The sequence below is a fragment of the Hippopotamus amphibius genome, chromosome 15 (genome assembly GCF_030028045.1).
Source record: "Hippopotamus amphibius kiboko isolate mHipAmp2 chromosome 15, mHipAmp2.hap2, whole genome shotgun sequence".
NCBI lineage: Eukaryota > Metazoa > Chordata > Mammalia > Artiodactyla > Hippopotamidae > Hippopotamus > Hippopotamus amphibius.
In genome coordinates this window covers 6,875,157-6,895,211 of record NC_080200.1, presented here as the reverse complement: position 1 = coordinate 6,895,211, position 20,055 = coordinate 6,875,157, and the positions used below count along the sequence as shown (strand labels likewise).

The 20,055-nt window shown below is 58.8% G+C and overlaps 1 protein-coding gene across 11 annotated transcripts; it reads left to right on the top strand.

Annotated features, from left to right (window-relative positions):
- The first annotated feature begins 3,298 nt into the window (after nt 1-3,298).
- Nucleotides 3,299-18,914, top strand: LOC130837192 (zinc finger protein 414). Of its 11 annotated transcripts, XM_057710001.1 has the most exons (11): nt 6,680-6,690; nt 11,055-11,165; nt 13,669-15,034; nt 15,123-15,171; nt 15,248-15,324; nt 17,754-17,811; nt 17,928-18,036; nt 18,195-18,357; nt 18,449-18,482; nt 18,569-18,603; nt 18,733-18,914. In XM_057710001.1, the coding sequence occupies exons 2-11, from the start codon at nt 11,163-11,165 to the stop codon at nt 18,768-18,770; spliced, it is 1,932 nt and encodes a 643-aa protein (XP_057565984.1). In that variant the 5' UTR covers nt 6,680-6,690; nt 11,055-11,162; the 3' UTR covers nt 18,771-18,914. The 11 variants fall into 11 exon arrangements, 9 of the variants coding, with proteins under 9 accessions (XP_057565985.1, XP_057565986.1, XP_057565989.1 ...); XM_057710009.1 differs by lacking the exons at nt 6,680-6,690; nt 11,055-11,165 and having other exon boundaries at nt 13,879-14,298; nt 14,838-15,034; XM_057710002.1 differs by lacking the exons at nt 15,123-15,171; nt 15,248-15,324; nt 17,754-17,811; ... (3 more) ...; nt 18,569-18,603; nt 18,733-18,914 and adding exons at nt 3,299-3,424; nt 4,137-4,446; nt 4,766-4,873; ... (1 more) ...; nt 5,632-5,969; nt 6,050-6,110 and having other exon boundaries at nt 6,517-6,690; nt 13,669-13,942.
- Nucleotides 18,915-20,055: the final 1,141 nt, after the last annotated feature.

The following is a 20,055-nucleotide window of genomic DNA, read 5'->3' as shown; positions in this document are numbered from 1 at the left end:
GTCTCACTTGCCAGCTTCCAGAAGCTGCATGCCAGCTTTCCTGCAGAAAATGTTCCGGTGGATCTTGTCAGCTTTGAAACTGCACACCCCTCAAACCAAACTGGAACCCTACTGGACCCTGACAAAGGAGGCAGGTCTCACATGCCCCCGCCCCATAATCCATCCCGAGTCACCCCTGAATCCTGACCTCTACCCCACGACTGTGTTTTCTTAGCCCTCCCTCACCTGCCGTCAGGACCCATTCTGACATTCGAGGGCCCTGGCTTTCTGCACTTATTGTCATGGTGAAGAGGGGGTCAGCCTGGCTACCAGTCCCCCCCAGCTGTCTCCTGGTCCCCCCAGCTGTCTCCAAATCAGCGCTGGATTCTGAGTCTTTCAGACCTCCCTGCAAGTGCAGCTGAAACCTTAGGTCTGAGCCCGACTTTCCAAATGGACACCCCCTCTGTGCTCAGCCCCACAAAAAGCAGTCAGTCTGGGAAAGATGGAGCCAGATGGGGCAGGGTCAGGATTGAGCCAGAGAAGGGGCAGGGGCTGCAGCAGGGGAGGGGGATGCAGAGAGAGTGTGGGCATTGCTGGAGGAGCCAAGAAGGATGAAAAGGGTCAGCAAATTTTGATGGCAAATACCACACAGAGTGATCTATGCTGTCATGGGAGGACTCCAGGCAGAGGACACCTACCCCACCTGGAGAATGGGAGGCAAAATATCAAAGAAAGACTGGTCAGCAGAGCCTTCTGCAGGATCCACATCTACCTGGGAAGCTGAGTGTGACTGGAAAAAAAAATCCCAAATTTGCAACTGGGTCTCAACTGTCCTTTTATTAGCCAGTCATTATACGAAAGCATTTAGCCAGGCTCTTGAATGTTCCTGGTTCCCTCTATCTCTGATTTTTGCCCCTCCACTGCCCAGCCACCACTGTGCATGTCTTTCTGCAAGACTTAGATTGGAGGACAGACCCGGGGAGGACTGTGTGAGCCACAACCTCATAAGCTGGACATTTCCTGGTGTTGAAGGGGAATGAAGGCTTCTGTCTCCCCTCTCTGCCCTAGAACTCACTATGCAGGCTGCCCCCCCAACCCTGGCATTTTGGGGTACAGTTTTGTGGCCCCACTGCCATAGCAGGCACCCCATTTGCAGGAACTGGGGCCTTCCGGGCAGGACCGATGGGTGAGGTTTGGTGGTGGCACTGGGGATGAGTGGGTTTGACATCTAACAGACAGCATCTCACATCTAGGTTATAGCATCTTCGGACTGCAAACCTGAGTCATCTTGGCCCCACCCACTCAGCAACATCCTGTTGACTCTTTTACAAACTTTCTTAATTTGGGCCCCTCCTCTCCCTTTCTTGGTTCCCTGTCCTGAGACCTCTCACCACCCTTCCCCAGATTGCACCAACCTCCCCTGCGTGCATGCGCACGCAGATGCACACACACACATCCCCCTCCATCCTGCATCAAAATGATGTTTTTTTAATTAATGAGTTTTTAACCGTATTAATGATAATCAGAAGAAAACAGTTTTTTAAAATTCAAACAGCCCACAGGAATTCCCTGGCGGTCCAGTGGTTACGACTCTGCACGTTCACTGCTGTGGGCCCAGGTTCAATCCCTGATGGGGGAACTAAGATCCCACAAGCTGCACAGCATGGCCAAAAAATAAAAAAAAATTCAAACAGCCCAGAAGTGTGAAAAATCTGTCTTCCCCTCACTCGAAAATTCCTGTCCCCCCCAATTTATTAATGTCTCCTCCCCAATGGTAATCCTGGCCTATAAAAGCAGATAGGTAGGGCTTCCTAGGTGGCGCAGAGGTTAAGAATCCGCCTGCCAATGCAGGGGACACGGGTTTGATCCCTGCTCCAGGAAGATTCCCACATGCCGCGGAGCAACTAAGCCCGTGCACCACAACTATCAAGCCCATATGCTGCAACTACTGAAGCCCACGTGCCTAGAGCCCGTGCTCCACAACAAGAGAAGCCACGGCAATGAGGAGCCTGCATACCACAATGAAGAGTAGCCCCCACTCACAGCAACTAAAGAAAGCCCGCGCACAGCAAAAAAGACCCAACACAGCCAATAAAATTAATTATTTAAAAAGCAGATAGGTACATTTTATGTACATAAATGGAAATACATTGTACATAAAGCCTACACTTGCGCAGAACTCAACAAATACCTCTTGAATGGTTAAATAATGTATTATAGAGATCTGAGATCAAAGATCCACTTTACAGTCCCCACAATGACCCGTCCTCCAAACCACAGCCAGTGATCAGACAGTGTACCTCCCCCTGCTAAAAATTCAATGGCTAGAAGAGAGACCACACGCCTCTTTCCACAGTTCACAAGGTCCCTGCATGACCTTCCTTGCACCATGTCCACTTTCTGACCTCCACTCCCTGCCTCCACTCCACTTCAGCAGTGAGCTGATCACCTCATTGTTTCTTGAGAAAGACAAGCTTGTCCCTCCCCAACTCAGACCACTCGCACAAGCTATCCATTCTTCCCAGAGACCTGTAGTCCCCTGACCTTCCATTGGATAACTCCCTCCTGACCATCAGGTGACAGCTCAGAAGTCACCTCACAGAGAAGCTTCCCTGACCATCACCATCACATCCTTCTGTTGTTGTTTTTGTTGTTGTTTTTCCTTTGTAGCACTTAATATAACGTAAGATCGTTTTCTTCATTGTCTGTTTCCCCATTTTACAACGTAAGCGGCCCCTGGGAGCGGGAATGTTGGTCTGGCCTGTTCACCTCTGGGTCCCCAGCGCTTATCACACAGTAGGCACTCAAGGAACGTCAGTTGGTGACTCATGCCACGCCGGTGTACCCAGAGCTCTCCATCCAACCTCCTGAAAACACACACCTCTCCATCCCTAGGCTACACACGTTCCGGTGTCCTGAGGACGGACAGTTAGCTTGCTTCCCGCACTTGGCTCTCTCAACAGACCCATTCCAACTTCAGAACTAAATGCATTGAAAATTTTTACGGCCATTGACAATTTCCCTCCAAAGAGGCGGCCCTCTAAACACCACCTCTTCAAAAAAGAGAACCGCTGTTTATCCCGTATCCCGAGGCATGGTGACGGGACGGGAGGGGATGAAGATGCTCATTTTGCAGAGGAGAACACAGAGGCCCCTCAAGATTTTACTCCTAAATCTCTGCGTACAGAATCTGTGCACCCTATGACTGCCCTCCGCTTGCAAATCCGCATCAGCACACTCTCAGCAGTCCGGGACAATCCCGGATCTCAGGCCCCTCCTCCTCGCGGAGCACTGTGCGCAGGCCCCGCCCCCATTCTCGCGAGAGCTGGGAGACGAAAAATGGCGCTGACGTGATCGTGAGCCCGCGGCCGCCGAAGGAGTCGCCGCAGCCTTAGCCTGAGCCGCCGGAGCCTCGGGAACAATAGGCCGAACCAGACCGAGGATGGTGAGCGCGGCGCCGGGGACGCGGACGCGGCGAACCAGCGGGGACTGGCGGGGAGCGGCCCTGTAGAGCACACAGCCGCCGGCCGACCCCGCCCCCACATCCGGGCACTCGCCCGCCGCTGGCTGTCACTCGGGGAGCACCCTACCCCCTACTTCCGGGCCTGGCTTCGACTGGGCCACGCCTACAGGGCTCGGGCACCGTCCCCTTATCTTTATACGTCTGGGGCCCCAGCACCTCCAATTCGCCTGCACAGCCCGAGCCCGGCTGGTAGATATATCTCCGTCCTCAAACAACCCACTTGGCCACTTCTGGCCCCTCCAGCATCTTCCTAGCCGCGCGCAGTTCAGAGCCCCGCCTTTACCCCGCCCACTCCCTCTGGGCCACGCCCCTGCCTTGTACGGGGTCTCCCATCTTTCCAAGTTAGGGTCAAAGGCCTGCTTCTTTCATATAGCAGGTTCTTAGAAAGATACAACCTTCTGCATTTGGAACACCTCGCAGCTCCCTCCCAGAGCATGGGGACACAGGAGGCAGGAGCTAAATCCACCCCAACCCCCTGCCACTCCTTAGGATGGGGGCTGACTGGGTGACGTCTCCAGAGTATTTGCTGCTTCAGGAATGCCCAGTGATCTTGGTGGGGTGGAGGAATTCCCCCTGGCTGGCCCAGGCAGACCCTGGGCCCAGAGTGGTTCTCTCCACCTCTTCCTTCCACCAGGAGGAGGAACCCTCGGGGCCCAGCCCGGACATGCCGGCCACTGCAGAGCCCAGCTCCAGTGAGACCAACAAGGAGGTGTCCCCAGTTGTGGCTGCTGTAGCCACCTCCTCTTCCATGGGGGAGGAGCCAGGCTCTGACCAGGCAGCCACACCCCCAGTGTGGGAACGTGGGGGACCTGCAGGGACCCAGCAGCGTGCCTCCCCAGCCCCAGACAGTGGCCATCCTAGCCCTGGACCCAGCCTTGGCCCGACCAGCACTGTCTCTGGGACCACTGAGGACCTGCGGCCTCCCAGACGACGCCCACCACCAGGTGACCTGTGATGGGGCCTTCTTGGGGATCACAGGCCTGGAACAATAGAAGTGAAGAATACAGAGTATCTCCAAACTTGGGACCCATGTAGAGGGAATCACCACTTCCTGGGCCCCAAGTGTATGCCAGGCTGTGGCTACGATGAGGAGCCAGGCCAACTCAGCCCCTACCCTCTAGTGGGGGAGGCAGAGGGTAAAGGCCCCAGTGAGAAAACCTCAGGGTAATGCAGCCGCATATATGCCTCTCTGGGGCAGAGCCCTGGACAGCATGGATGGAGAAGGGATAGTGACCCTTCCTCCCCCTTCTGTGCATCCCGCAGGGAAGCAGATACCCTGCTCCAGCCCTGGCTGCTGCCTCAGTTTCCCCAGCGTTCGAGACCTGGCACAGCATCTGCGTACCCACTGCCCACCCACACAGTCCCTGGAAGGTAGGACCAGGGTAGATGGTGGGGAGGCAGGTTAGGGCGGGAGGCAGGCAGAGCCTCCGGGCCAGTCTTCGCCTCCCCACTCCACTCCTCTGTCCTTCATCCCTGCCCTGCCAGGCAAGCTCTTCCGGTGTTCCGCCCTGAGCTGCACGGAGACTTTCCCCAACATGCAGGAACTGGTGGCACACGGAAAGCTGCACTACAAACCCAATCGCTACTTCAAGTGAGACCCTGTCCACCCCGACCTCTGCTGGTGCTCGGTGATGAGACCCCCAGACAGCTCCCCCCACCACTAATTTGACAGCCGCTACCAGGGGTGCAGGCTTTTCTCCCTTCCTGGTCAAGGGGGTTAGGTCGGGGAAGTGGGCGTGACCTACGGCAACCCTTACCCTTTTCTGCCCAGAAGAGAGACTGGTCGCTAGAGCAAGTCCCAGGGGCCCCGAGGGCGGGGCTCGGAAGGGGTTGGGGGGACATATGAGGCGCGGCTCTGCCCAGTCCTCTACGTCCCAAGAGGAAAACTGATCACTTAAGTCACAATTGAGACTTCTTCCTCATCTTCCCAGGGCTCCGACCTGGAAGGTCCGGAAGGGTCGCGACCACAGTAGGGGGATGTTAGGGCAAATTCCTCCCCCGCAGACGGGGGATCTGTTATTTGGGCCTAGGCTCCCTTACCACCCTCTAGCGGCGGCCCCCCAGGTTACGACGGATGGGCCCCTCCCTCGTCCCCCAAGAGACCCAGCCCAGCCCTGTGCCGCCCCCAGGTGTGAGAACTGCCTTCTGCGCTTCCGCACGCACCGCTCGCTCTTCAAGCATCTGCATGTTTGCGCGGAGCATGCGCAGAGCCCCGCCCCGCCACCGCCCCCGGCCCTCGACAAGGAGCCACCGGCGCCTGAGCGCCCCCCGGAGTCCGACCCTGCGTCGGCACCTGGGCTGCAGTTCCCGCTGCTCGAGCCGTTCACGGCCCCTGCCCCCACCGGGCCCTTCCTGCCCTACTTGAACCCCGCGCCTTTTGGCCTAAGCCCCCCACGCCTGCGCCCCTTTCTGGCTGCCGCTCCCGGGCCGCCCGCCTCCAGCGCTGCCGTCTGGAAAAAGAGCCAAGGTGAGTGTGGGGACAGGGCCGCCTGAAGGGTGGGCTGGGCTCACTCTAATTTCTGACTTTGACCCGCCCATTTACCGCAGGTGCAGGCGGCAGCCCGCGAAGACCCCAGGGCGGCTCCGATGCGCCCTCAGGTGCGTGCAGGTGATCACCAGGGAGGGTGGAGGGGATTTATTTCCTGCGCCCTACGGGGCGTAGGGGAAACTGGGAGGCAGCGGTGCCCACTCCCTTCCCAGGTGGCCAGAAATGCCACCCCCGAAATACAGGATTTTGCCTTAAAATTACGGCCCCTGCTCTTTATCTGCGCCGGCGTTTCCGTGTAAAACTCGCGCCCGGTTCCCGAGTCCTTCCCCCCTACGCTGGTTCAGAGGATGGGAGAGGGGAACGCGGCAAAGTCAAGTTTAGTGCCCCAAATACATGGGGAAACGCCCGAGAGAAACGGATCAGCCAGTCCAGAGCCCCGGCGCCCGGGAGCTGATGGGGAGGCGGGGGAAGGTCCGACCCACCCTCGCCCAGGGCCGGGGGCTAACGGGGTCCCGCCTGCCCGCAGGGCACGCGGCCCCGAGCCGCATCGTGTGGGAGCACACGCGCGGCCGCTACTCGTGCATGCAGTGCGCCTTCTCCACGGCCTCGCGGCCCGCCATGACCCTACACCTGGAGGACCACCGCCCCATCGCCCCCGCGGCCCCGGCGCCCGGGCAGCCGCGCCCCGACGCGCCGGCGGGTAAGGCCCGGGAGCGCGCGGGTGGGGAGGGCGGGGGCCCTGAGGCGAGGGGCGGGGCCGAGGCTCAGGCGTCCCCTCCTCTGCCCCACCCAGACCCGGGTCCGCTGGCGCCCAAGGTGTCGCCGCTGCTGCCAGACGGGGAGTGTCCGGTTTTCTCGCCGCTCTGAACCCCGCCGCGTTGGGGGTCGGCTGTGGGTAGTTTTGTAATTGTAGGGGTTGCCTGCGATCGTCGGGGTAGGGGGACAATAAAGGAGGCAGATGAGTCCGCCTGTGCTGTGTCTGGGTCCCTTGTCCCTCCAATGTGCTCCCACCTCCGGAGGGGGCAGGCCTCCCCTCACAGCCCTTTGTCCCACCTCCCCTGTCACCTCGACACTGGGACAGCTGTAGGTGGCCCTCTGTCCTGTCCCACCACTTCCAGAAACCAGATGAGATGGAAGTTTTCAGTTTTATTTAAAAAGTCCCAGGAGTCAGCAGCGCCCAGCTGGAGCCCCCAGATCCTGAGGCCAGCGCTGACTCTCAGGGAGGTGACAGGGTGGTGGGGCAATCCCAGCAGTAGAAGGGTGGTGCCAGGGCCCCCAAGGCTGGGCACTGTGTGGCAGGTCGGGGCTCAGGCCTCATCGTCATGCTCCTCTTCCTCGCTGTCCTCTGGACTCTCATCTTCAGCTGCCTGTTTTCCCTTGCCCCAGCTCTGAGGAGGAGGGTGGGTCAAGGCCAGCCCTGGAGAGCCTGGGCTCCCTCCCTTCTCACCCCTCCCCCATATAGGTCCTCTTCTTTTCCTTCCTGGGAAGTCAGGCTGGGTCCAGGGTTCAAAATCTTGTCCCACACTGCTGTCCCCAGAACCCTGAGGGTCAAGCCTCCAGGGTATGGAAGTCCCACGCTTTGCTGGCAGCCACCCCTCAGGGCCGGGCTTTACCTCCTGCATCTTGCTCCTTTCCACCCCGTGGTCCCCTAGCCTAGGCCTCAACCGTGGAAACGGGTCTCTTCCGATTGTGCCCCTCTCCCGCCTAGTACTCCCACAGCTCCCTTCAGCTCTCTGGATGAAGATCCTGTTCTCCTAGTAGCCCATAAGTCCCCATCTTGAAACTCTCCACCTTCTCTTCTCACGACCCAACTCACCATCTCTCTCCTCTTCCCCTTGGGGAACATAGACATCCTGTGAGCAAGAACCCAAGGACCAAGTCCCCAGCCCCACTCCACCCTGTGTCACTCCTTACCTCCTCCACCTTCCAGGTCATCAGAGTTGTCCTCTATCTGCGGCCAGCAAGACACTCATCACCCCCTGGGTGGAGTCCCCAGGCCCCACATCTTCCCCTTGTCCCCCCTTACCATCCTCCCCCCTAGTCCTCCTCGGAATCACCGTCCAGGTAGCCGAGCTGGGGTAAGGACTCAAACACCTGCTCCCGTTAGCGCAGCTGCTGTGGCGCCTCAAAGTTGAACAGCTCCAGGTTCCAAAGGCCCTTCTGTTTCCGCTGGGAAGGGCACTAGCGAGATCTGGGCACCCTTAGGACCTATCCCGCCTGGACCCAGGAGCCAGGCTGCCTGCCTGCCTGCCCCACCGCCCTTGGCCTCACAAGGGGCTTCAGGGCTCCAGTGTCCTTGATGACATCGCAGCTGAGGCCCAGGTGGCTCAGGCCAGGGGTCTACTCCGCCAGCACCTCCAGGACCCCACTGAGGCGGCTGTCACTCTCAACAGTTGTAGGGCCAGACGGGCCATGAGGGAACCCTGAGGCCCCCATGAGTTCCCCGCCCCCTTCTCAGCCAGAAGCCTTGGAACCACGACTGGGTGATCCTGGGGAAGACGCCGCCTCTCTGCATCTCACTTGCCTAGTCCTTAAAATGGGTGTCATGAAGGCTCACCCTTTGGAGTTCTTGTGAGGATTCAAAGAGGAACGGGGAGAGAGGGAGGGGGCTTGGGAAGTGTTAGCAGTTCACATCCCTCCAGCCACCAAGCCTGTGGCCAGCTGCCTGGGACCCTCTCAAGAAACTGGAGAGGAGGCCCACTTTACAGATAGAGGTGAGGCTAGGAGGGTAAACTCACTGAGCCCTGACTCTAGCCAGGCCCGCTTCCAGGTCACACTGATTCTGTACCACCCTGGACTCGGGGCACAGTTACCACTGATGAGAAAACCCGGGCAACAAGGCCCAAAGGGCAGTCTCCCCTTTTCCTGCATGGGGAGGATGGTAAGAGGGGCAAGGGGGAGATTTCCAAGGCCCCTAGACACCCTTGGAAATATGGCCCTAGACCCACCCTTTCCTGCATCTCCAGGGCTTGGTGTTCTGTCTCCAGTGTACCAGGGTACCCCAGCCTCCAGGAGTTTTCCCCATCAAACCCCTCATTCAGCTATCCCCAAATCCAGGCAGTGCCACTTCCCAGTCTGTCAGGACCTTCGCAGAAAGACCCAGAGCCAACATCTCAGTCCAGGTACCACCCCGCCAACCCCATCACGCACACAGATGAAACAGCCCCTCCCATGGGCACAGTGGGTCCACAGTACCCCCCTGGGCCTCTCGCTGCCCTCTGGAGCAAGCTGAAATTGCCCTGAGGGCTGGAGAGCTAGGTTACTCTGAAAACTGCCTCCTACCCTCACTCCTGCCCAAGTCATGTCCATCTATCGTCTGCTTGTCTGGGAAGTCTTACTGTTCCCACTAGCCCTTCTGGGTTCCTACAGCCCCTAACCTCCCTCTGGCCAACCAAGCTATGACCCTCCCCACGGAGGGTCCCTCCACCACCACCCCAATTCCAGGATGCCTGAAAGCTGAGTCTTCTTAGGGCCCTGGTTCTGCCCAGCAGAGGGCGCCCAGGGGAGTCGGTCTGAAGGGAGAATGAATGAGGGGCCAGTGTGTCCAGGCAGCACCCACCTTGCACAGCCACCCCACAGGGGGCAGGTTGGCCAGAGACTGCAGGTTCACATTGAACAGGCTGAACCTCTCCAGAACCCAGACGTCCTCATCCCCGGTATCCCAGGACTCCTACTCTTTTTTTTTTTTTTTTTGGCCTCACCACGAGGCATGCAGGATCTTCCCCAGTCAGGGATGGAACTTGTGCCCCCTCCGTTGGGAGCACGGAGTCTTAACCACTGGACCACCAAGGAAGTCCCAGGACTCCTACTCAGAGGGGGACCCACATCCAGGAATGTGACCCAGAGAGCATGTCTGTCTGTTCAGGGCCAGCGACACAGGCACAGAGGCTCCAGAATCCCCAAGCGGTGCTCTTAAAACAGACACACAGGCAGGGTCATTGCCGACTGCTGTCTGTGGCCTTGGTGGCAGAGGCGAAGGAAGGGCTCCTGCTGGGAATGCCGCATCCAGCCTCCGTCGCTGTCTCATCTGGATCCTTCTGGAAACTCACTACTCTATGTGTGATCCCTGGACCAGCAGTCTGGGCATCACCTGGGGTGTTTCAGAATCTGAGACCCCACCTGAGGCACAACCCACACTTTACTGGGGTCTCAGGCTGACTCGCGGGCACGGGTGCCCCTCAGCTCTACGTTAGAATCCCCCTGAGGGTGCATAAGAAATCCCCAGGCTTAGGCCACACCCCAGACCAAGTAAGGCAGAATCTCCAGGCGTTTCTTTTTGTGAACTCCTGAAGGGATCCCAATGGCGTCGCCAAACTGAGAAATTAGGGCTCTGCACTCTCCCATTGGGTGTTTTCTCCCTTTCTCTATGAGCCCAGTGTCACTGACCTTCTGAGGACTGAGCCCCACGATCAGGGTCTCCCTTGTCTGGCCCAGCCTCCCACCCTCACAGCTCTGGTCCTGCCCACCACTTTTGCCCCCTCTCCGCTGGCCTCCCAGCTGTCCCTATTTTCCTGTTTTCTTGCCCTCTGGGAACCTTGGACACTACCCACCCACCCACCACCAAATCTGCATTCCCACCTCGGCCCTCGGCCCGTGTTACATCTACCTCTGTAACAGGGAAGTCCTGAGTCCTGCTCAGAGCTGGAAGTCAGACTGCAGGGAAGTGGTGAAATGAGGAAGGCAGATTGAGGCAACAAGAGCCAGCAGGAGGGCCTCACCCGTCAGGCTCCCTCGACTCCTGGGTATCCTGGCCTAGAGCTGACCGTGCCCCTTCCCCACTGAGAACTACCCCGCCCCTCCTGCGGAAGCCCTGGCTGGAGTTGGCCTTGGCCTGCCTCTGTTGGCAGGAGGTCCTCAGGGCACGAGTCCTCCCTGGAGTCGGGAGGTCGGCACACAGCAGGGCACGGGGTGGGAGTGAGGGGGACAGCAGAGTCTGCGGACAAATGATGCACAAAGCACAGCGCAGGACAGGAATTCAAGACGCGCCTGACAGGACCTGAGGACAGGCTGGGGCTGTCCCCGCCTCCTCCCCTTCCTCCTCTGCCTTCCCCTCCTGGCCAGCAGACCCCACCCCGCAGTGGGGCCCGTGGAGCAGAAGCTACAGTCACTTCCTGAAGGCAGCGGCCTCGGCTCAGGTCCACTCACCCTGTGGCCTGTCACCCACCTGCAGCCATGGTGAGTGAGCCCCCAAGCCCTGGGAGAGCCCCCCCACTGGCCAGAGGCAAGGGATGCCATGGGGTGGGGAATTGGAGGGCACACTCCCAAAGTGGGGCGGCAGAGGGGCAGGGAGGTGGTTACCGACACAAATGCCCAGGGGTAGGAGGCAGCAAGGACCCACCTCTGGGACAGCTCAGGCTCCCAGGGGCCTGTGCAGCTGAGGCTGCGACTAGAAGGGGGACAGGTGGGACTGCCCAGATGACTCCCCTCCCCCCATGAATAGCAACCTGGTCACAGGCAGCCAGGGTGAGCAGCAGGGCCTTCCTGTGGGTGACAAAGTGGGTCATACACCCGCTGCCCGGCCCCCATCCCCCACCCCGGCAGTTCCACAGGGCCTGACCCGCTGACCCAGACTTCTCTGGCCCTTTGGGTCACCTGGGAGCCTTGCCCCAACCCAACGGGTGGGGGAGGCTTTCACAGAGACATTTCAGGCCCCAGGCACCTTTCCTTGTTCTCTGGATCAGGGGAGAGTGAGGCCCAGACAAGCGCAAAGTCCATAAGGTCCTACCCCTCCCCCGCCCCAGTGAAGCCGGGCTTGGGGGCCTGCGGCAGGGCTACCTCTGGGGCAACCTGTCGGTCAGAGCAGGCCTGGCCTACTTGTGTGTCTCCTGTGTCTGTGGCCAAGGGTGTGGGGCCGGTCAGGACGGCAGCTGGGACGGAGTTCGTGTCCCTGGGGCGGTGCATGTGCCCAGGCTCGGGGGCTTGCCTGCCAGTGCTGGTGAGCAGCCCTGACCGTCAGCCGGGTGTCTGGGCCTGGGAGACCACGTTTGCCTCCAGGTCTCCCAGTGTCTCTCCATGTGCATCCACCTGAGAACGTGATGGTCAGACTGGATGTGGCTTTGAGCACATGCCCGTCTCTGTGTCCTGTACAGTCTTTATTTCCACAAATCATTACTGCACATCTTCCCGCATGCCTGGCACGGGGAGGACAGCAGTGACCAGACCAGCTGCTGCCCTTGTGGCGCTGAAGTTCCACAGGGGCTGGGGGAAGGGGGAGTAAAGAGAGACCAAGACCAAAAAACAAAAATACCCACAAATAGTCAAGATACCTTTAAAAACCAAGTATTGGGACCTCCCTGGCAGTCCAGTGGTTAAGACTCTGCGCTTCCAAGGCAGGGGGTGCAGGTTTGATCCCTGGTCAGGGAACTAAGACCCCACATGCCACGAGGCATCCCCCCCCAGAAAAAAAGTATTAAGTAAAATAAATAGAATGATACAAGGTGGCAGGTACTAATTAACAGAAAACTCAGGCAGGTTGGGAAGGATAGAGAATACTGGGAAGGAGGAATCAATTTTTTTTAATTAGGGTGGTCTGGGAGGAAGGCCTCTCTAATAAGGAATACAGGAGCAGAGGCCTGGAAGAGGAGGAGGAGGAGAGAGCCATTGGGTGGGGAGAGTGTCCCAGGCAGAGGGCAGGAGATGGGGGAGGGGGAGTAAGCGGGAGGGGGAGGCCAAGGAGGTGACTGAGTAGGGGAGGTCAAGTTGCTAAGGACCTTTGTAAGATTTTGGGGTTTTTTTAATATTTATTTATTTTTTATTTATTTGCCTGTGTCGGGTCTTAGTTGCGGCATGCGGGATCTTCATTGCCGCACATGTGGGAACTCTGTTTCCAATTGGATCTTTTTACTTGGTGGCGTGCAGGATTTTTAGTTGTGGTATGTGGGATCTTTAGTTGCGGCATGCATGTGGGATCTAGTTCCCCAACCAGGGATGGAACCTGGGCCCCCTGCATTGGGAGCGCAGAGTCTTAGTCACTGGACCACCAGGGAAGTCCCTCGTGAGATCTTAAGCTTTCACTGTGGGGAAATGAAAGAACACGGCCACACCTGAAGCAGAGGAGTGCAAGCCGACTCAGGGTTAACAGGCCTCCTCTGGCTGCTGTGGGGGGACTGATCAGGGATGGGGGTATGGAGTCAGGGCGCGGGGAGAGGGGCAGGAGACCAAGGAGGAGCTTATTAAATAATTCAGGCAACAGAGGATGCTGCCTCCCCTGGGCGGGTTCCTCTGGGCCAGGACAGTGGTGCAGGTAGTGACCAGTGGTTGGATTCTAGATGTATTTTGAGATGAGAAAAGAAGGGCCTGGGGGCATGGGAACATGGGGGTGGGGGGTGGAAGGAGGAGCTCAGGGATGCTCCACTGACTGGGAGTGGGGCTATGGCAGCCACAGGCCCCAGGAGCCCAGGTCTGGAGGGGTGAGGTTGGGTGTGCATCCAGGGCCTAAGTGGCGAGGTCAGAGGGTGTGGTAGGAGAGCCTGGGACACGCGGGGGTGGGGTTGGAGACAAAAACATGGGACTCTATTGCCAACAAACGGGGCCAAGGGCAGAAGGTGGGGAAGAGGAGCTAAGTGAACAGGAGCCAGGGGAAGGGGATGCGTGTCCGTGACCATGTCCACCCGTCCCCACGTCCGTCCCTCCAAGGCCCCCGTGTGTATGAGTCCCTGCCTGACTCTATGTCCCCTAGGGGAGTCATCAGGACTTTCGGAGCCTTCAAGCAAAGTTCCAGGCCTCTCAGCCCGAGACCAGCGAACTCCCCAAAAAATCCCCGAAGCCCGAGTTCAACAAACTCCTCAAAAGATTTCCGCAGCCTGAGCTAGGCGAGCACCCCAAGAAGCCCCCGCAGCCCGAGTTCACTGATCTACCCAAGAAGCCCTGCAAACTTGAGTCCAGTGAACTCTCCAAGAAGCTCCCACAACTAGAGGCCCCTCAAAAGCCCCCGCAGCCTGAGCTCAGCAACACCCCCAGGCTCCCCATAGAGCCCAAGTTCAGTGCATTCCCCAGGAAGTTCCAGCAGCCTGAGCCCAATGAGGCCACCCCGAAGCCCTTGCAGCCCGAGTTCAGTGCTCTTCCCAAGAAGCCCCTGCAGCCTGAGTTCTGTGTGCTCCCCAGAAAGCCCCCGCAGCCTCAGGTCAGTGATCTCCCTAAGAAGTCCCTGCTGCATCCCGAGTCCAGTGAGGTCCCTCCAACGCCCCCCTCAAAGCCTGAATTTGGAGAGTCCCACCTCCACTCCTCACAGCACAACTTCAGTACTCTTCCCAAGAAGCCCCCGCAGCCTGAGTTCTGTGTGCTCCCCAGAAAGCCCCCGCAGCCTCAGGTCAGTGATCTTCCTAAGAAGTCCCTGCTGCATCCCGAGTCCAGTGAGGTCCCTCCAACACCCCCCTCAAAGCCTGAATTCGGAGAGCCCCACCCCCACTCCTCACAGCACAACTTCAGTACTCTTCCCAAAAAGATCCCACGGCCTCAGCGGAGTGACCTCCCCAAGAAGCCCCCGCAGCCTGAGTTTGGTGACCTCACCAGGACGACCTCGGAGCCCGAAGTCAGTGTGATTCCCAAGAGGCCACGGCAGTGCGAGTCCAAAGCCCTCTCCAAGAAGCCCCTGAATCCTGAGCTGGGCAACCTCCCTAGGACATCCTCGGAGCCCGAGTTCAGCCTGCTCCCCCAGAAGTTTCTGCAGCCCGGGGGTCAGGGGCCACCCCGCAAGTTCTCACAGCCTGATCCCAGTTCTCTGCTCAAGAAGCACCCACAGTCTGAGTTCCTTGGTGACCTCCCTAGAAAGCCCCCACTCCCTGGCTCCTGTTCAGAGAGCTCACTGCCCACTGCCATGGGAGGCTCCAGCCCCAGGTTTCTCCTCAGCCCAGGGTTTGGAGCCAGACAGCAGAGATCACGAGCCTGCAGTGGAGGCTCGAGGCCGGTCCTCAAATCTGGCCACCCACCCCGGCGGAGGCCTCTGCCCTCGGTCAGCAGCCTGGGCCCCCCTCCAGCCAAGCCCCCACTGCCCCCAGGCCCCAGGGACATCCAGAGCTTTTGGAGAACCTCAGCAGCAAGCACAGGTGGGTGAGGGTGGCCCGGGCAGAAAGGAGGGGGTCAAGACTCCCTGGCAGTGTCCGCCTCCCTCCCTCTGCTCTCATCTCTCCGCAGCTTCTGCCGGCCTCCACTTCCAGGCTCGACAGCCCAAAGACATCCCACCGTGAGTGTGGGGAGTCAGGGGGCGCAGGCACGGGTCACAGCACCGAAGGAGATCCTCATCTCAGGTATCCCCACAGGGACCCAGATGAGGCCTACGAGCTGTACGACGACGTGGAGCCCACAGCTGACTCCAGCCCCAGCCCCAAGGGCAGAGGTTTGTTGGTGATGGGGCTGGGCCCTCAGCCAGACCAGTCGGTCAAGGCACCTGGGGAACATTCACAGGGGCGTGTTCTGCCATGTTGCTAGCGAGAGGCCAAGTGGCAATCCACATCCCTGAAGGACTGAAAGCAGTGCCAGGGGAGGAAGCAAAGGAGGAAGGGCCTTACAGAAAGGTCCCGCCAGCTCCTGGAGGGCGGAACAGTGTGAGGAAGGGCAGCCCAGAGGCCAGCAGCCGGGCCACGGTGTGACCAGGGCAGAGGTGTGTCCCAGGGAGGTGGCAGAAGACATGGAGAGGAGAGCAAGCGAGCTCATGACAGGGATGAGGCCCAAATGTTGAGCCTGCACCAGGGTGCGGAGTGAAGGCAACCCTGAGTAAGGGACAGGTGTCAGGTTCCATCCAAGACCCGTGGTGTTGGGGGTGCCTGAGGGATGTCCAGGCAGGACTTAGGCCTGAACTCAGAGGCAGGGGCTGGAGACGGGGTGTAGCTGACCCTCCAGGTCTGCAGTCTCAGGCAAATCTCTCTCTGTGCTCTGGGTTTCCAAAGACCCTTCTTCTCTCTTTTCTTCCACACTTCTGCTGCTGGAGAGCAGGATGAAGGCCAGGCAGGCCCAGCTCAGGGCTAATGCTTTCACCAACCTCACCCCCAAAAATGGCTCCCATGCCAGCACCTCACCCCCAAAGCAGTGTCCTGCCCGTTTTATGTTTTACGGGAGTAGAAGCTTAAGGACATGAGAAGTGACTTGCCCCAGGTTACAAAGCCGGTGCACAGGAGCTCCCAGGCTGCTTCCCGGCCCTGTCTTTGGAAGGGTCTCCTGCAGGCAGGGTAACGTTTCCTTAGAGGTGCCTTTGGGATCCCCGCTACTGCTCTCTTCTCACCAGCCCACTCTCCAAAGCCTGCTGCCTCTACAGCTACGACTCCTTCCCCGGCCCCTTCTGCTTCTCCTGTGCTTTCCCCCAGGGGCTGCTTGCAACACCCTTGTTAGCACAGAGCTTCCTGACAGGGCCCCTCCTGCTTCCTCTCTAGTTAGGCTCTGCGGCTTGGGTCTGGGGAGCCACTCTTGGGGATGTGGACGTGGACATCCGCCCACTGCACTTCTAGCAGCTCTTCAGGCATGGCCCACCCCTTCCCCAACCCCAACTCCACTCGGCACATCCCCACCTCTGCACACTGTCCCAGGCGCTGGACAACCAACCGCCTCTCCATTCTGTACCGGTCATTCTTCAAGATGCCGACCCAATACCACATGCTTCCCCAGATCTCTGTGTGGGGCTCAGTGACTGTCCCAGAGGCAGCTTTGCCCTTTCCAAGCCTGTCCCCGACTGGAAGGACTCTGGGCTTCTCCCTCCCACTCTCTGCCTCACTCGGCGCAGTGGTGGCTCCACTAGAGGCTCGCTGCACAGCCGGGGGCTCCTCTGGAGGGGCCGGGCCCAGCTCTTTCTCAGGATCACACTGCCAGGAAGCTGGGGACACAGGGCACCAGGGTCTCCCCCCATTGCGGTGCCCAGGGCTCTGCTCTCCAGCTGCGGCAGGTTTGTAGGGGCCCGGGGGTGAAGTTAAGACGGCTCCCAGCTGGGTGACCATCTCTGGCCTGGGCAGCCTCTGGGTGGCACTGTTACCCGAACGCGAGGCTGAGGCTGGAGGCAAACTCAGTGCCTGCAGGGGTGGGAGGGCACCATGCAGCTGCCCCTCGGGCAGCCTGATGGAAGGGTCTGATGGCCTGAAATGTCCAGAGCGGCACTTCAAGTCATTCTTGAACTTGACTGCAAAAAGCTGGGGGGCTTTGGGTTCTGGATCCTTTGCTCACCTGGCGTTCACAAGGCTCTCACTGTAAGTCACACCCTTGGCCAGCAGGGCTCACACCAGCAAAGCTGGTCGTTTGCGGGGTAGTCGGCCCTCACCTGGGAGACCCCTCACAGTCCAGTCTCATCATCAGCCAGGCCAGGAGAGAACCCCAGCCCAACAGCCCCCCTCCTCAGAGGCCCACTTCGTTTGCTCCTAGGAAATATTTTTCTTCGCCTTATTTTTTGACCCAGATCTCGTTACAATACCCAGGACCCCACCTGCTCTAAGAGGCAGGCACGAAACGGCCTCAGAAAGCCTACAGAGAAATCCTGCCTTTACCGTTTACAGCTGGGTGACCTGGGGGAGGCTGTGTTACCTCTCTGAACCCTTACTTCCTCCTCAGCAAGCAACTTGGGATGACAAGCATCAGGAGAGCTGAGATGAGTGATAACAGCTTTTGCCACACTGGGCCTGTGGCAGGAGTTAAAGGCAATCTACTAGAAGTCACGACCCATGAGAAAGGCCTGGGTGGGGCGGGGGGACCAAGGTCCTGAGAACTGACAAGGGAAAGATCAGGCCCCCCAGATCCAGAAGCCGAACCAACGGTCCCTGCCCTAACTCAGCATTCTGACTCTCCCAGAAGCAGTGCTGTCTACCCAGCAACCCCTCTGGAGGCCACCACAAGACCCAGAGCCCAGGTACCAGAGGGCAAAGGGAGTGGGACAGGGTGGGGCTGAGCTCTGGGAGGACAGCAAAAGGGGATCCCTGAGAAGCAGGTCTTGCTCACGAGCACCCAATTCCTTGGGGGACTCAGGAAGGAGAAGGCCCCCCAGCCACAGCAGTTGCCGCCCACGGACCTGAAGTCTCTGAGGCAGATCCGGAAAGCAGAGAAAGCTGAGCGGGAGTTCCGGAAGAAGTTCAAGGTGCAAACCCCAAGCAAAGCAAGAGTCCCTGGAAGGGTGGGCTCAGCCCCGGTTGACCAAGGCCCCACAAATCCCATCCTCAGAGAGAAGCCAGGGGTTCTCGGGGTGGCAGCAAGAGCAAAAAAACTCTAACGTCTCCCCCACCCCTGCCACCCCAGTTTGAGGGGGAGATTGTGATTCAGACAAGGATGATGATCGACCCCAATGCGAAGACCCGTCGTGGGGGTGGCAAGCACCTGGGGATTCGGCGTGGGGAGATCCTGGAGGTGATTGAGTTCACCAACAAGGAGGAGATGCTCTGCCGGGACACCAAGGGCAAGTGTGAGTCACCCCACAGGGGCAGCCTCGGGAAGACGGGCCAACCACCAGGGAGGACAGAGAACTCACTCACCCCTGCTCTCTCTCTGCACAGATGGCTATGTGCCCAGAACAGCTCTACTGCCCCTGTGAGTGCTGACCCCGATGGGGTGGGGGATTTGGGGGTAACGTGGGTCTGGGTGACCCTTACTGACCTAACTGTGCTCTCAACCAGGGAAACAGAGGTGTATGACGATGTCGCTTCCTGGGGTATGTATGTGGAAGCTCAGGGTGGACTGGAAGGGACTCCAGTGTCTTGGGAGGGGGTGAGGTCCCATCCCACTCCTCCAGAGGCTGCTTATGGGGAAAGGGTCACTGGAAGTCACCCTTCCTCGGCAGATCCTCTGGATAACCAACCTTTCCCCGGGGGACGATAAGGCCTACAGGTGTGGGGACCCAGGACAACCCACCAGCCCAGCCACCTCTTAACCCAAGAAGCCCTGGATCCCAGTTTGGCCATCACAGAACTGCCCAGATTCCTGTCTGACCACGTACACAGACCACATAAAGCCCCTCTTTTAAAGCAATTCCTGCTTCTTGTCTTTTCTTTCCCTTCTCATGGGTACCACACAGTGGATCCACCATCAAACACTGGGGGCAATCTGTGGGGTCAGCCCCCGCCTCCAAGATCTCGCCCCTCAAGGATAAAGGCCAGAAAGGAGAAAAGAGGGGCAGGGAAAGGTGGCACAGGAGCTGGCACCTTGCTAGACTTTGAGGTGGGAGTCCTTGTGATGGAACCCCATGTCAGCCGCCAGCCGGAGTGGAGAGGGAGACACTGCGACCCTCCACATCCAACATGACAAGCGGCAGCTGCAGGTCCTCACGGGCTACAGCCCACGTGGACCTATGTACGAGGTCACATCTTGCGGGGAACATGACCCACTTCTGATAGAGTCCAGGTATCAAGTTCAGCCTAAACCTCTGACAGATCAAAATATGCTCAGAAACTTGCACCCTACCTGGTCTGTTTTAGCAAAGAAAACCTGCTATAGACTGAATGTTCGTGTCCTTGCTGCCCCCCAAAATTCCTGCGTTCAAAAACTAACCCTCAACGTGATGACACTAGGAGGTGTGGGGCCTCTGGGGGAGGTGATTAGGTCACGGGGACAGAGCCCTCATGAATGGGATTCGTGCCCTTATAAAAGGTCTGAGGAGTTCTCTGGCGGTCCAGTGGTTAAGGACTCTGCACTGTCACTGCCGAGGGCCCGGGTTCAATCCCTGATTGGGGAACTAAGGTCCCACAAGCTGCGTGGCGCAGCCGAATGACCTGGACTCTCACCAGGCACTGAATCTATCAGTGCGTTGATCTTGGACTTCCCAGCCTCCAGAACTGTGAGAAACAAATGTTTGTTACAGCAACCAGAGCAGACTGAGACAAAAGTCAAACTGGAAACGAGCCTGACGCAGCATCTGTGCCCCCACAGAACAACTGCACCAGGGGAGACAGGATGGCTCTGACAGACAAGTGCACCATGATCAGCACTGGGGGACCGAGGTCCACCCAGGATTCGGTTCCCATAATGAGATTTTTCTTAAGTGGCTGGGGCCAGTGGCCTCCCACCCCAAGGGCCCACAGCTCTAAGGGCAGAAAGGAGGCTGAGTGGCTCTAGCTCCCCTAACCTCGGGTGGTTACCCCACAACACACAGGCAGAAGCAAGCAGC

Coding starts and splice junctions, on each gene's coding strand:
- LOC130837192 (XM_057710001.1), top strand. Junction 15,172..15,247: donor CAGCCCAAAGACATCCCACC/GTGAGTGTGGGG, acceptor GTATCCCCACAG/GGACCCAGATGAGGCCTACG. Junction 18,037..18,194: donor AGTTCCGGAAGAAGTTCAAG/GTGCAAACCCCA, acceptor CTGCCACCCCAG/TTTGAGGGGGAGATTGTGAT.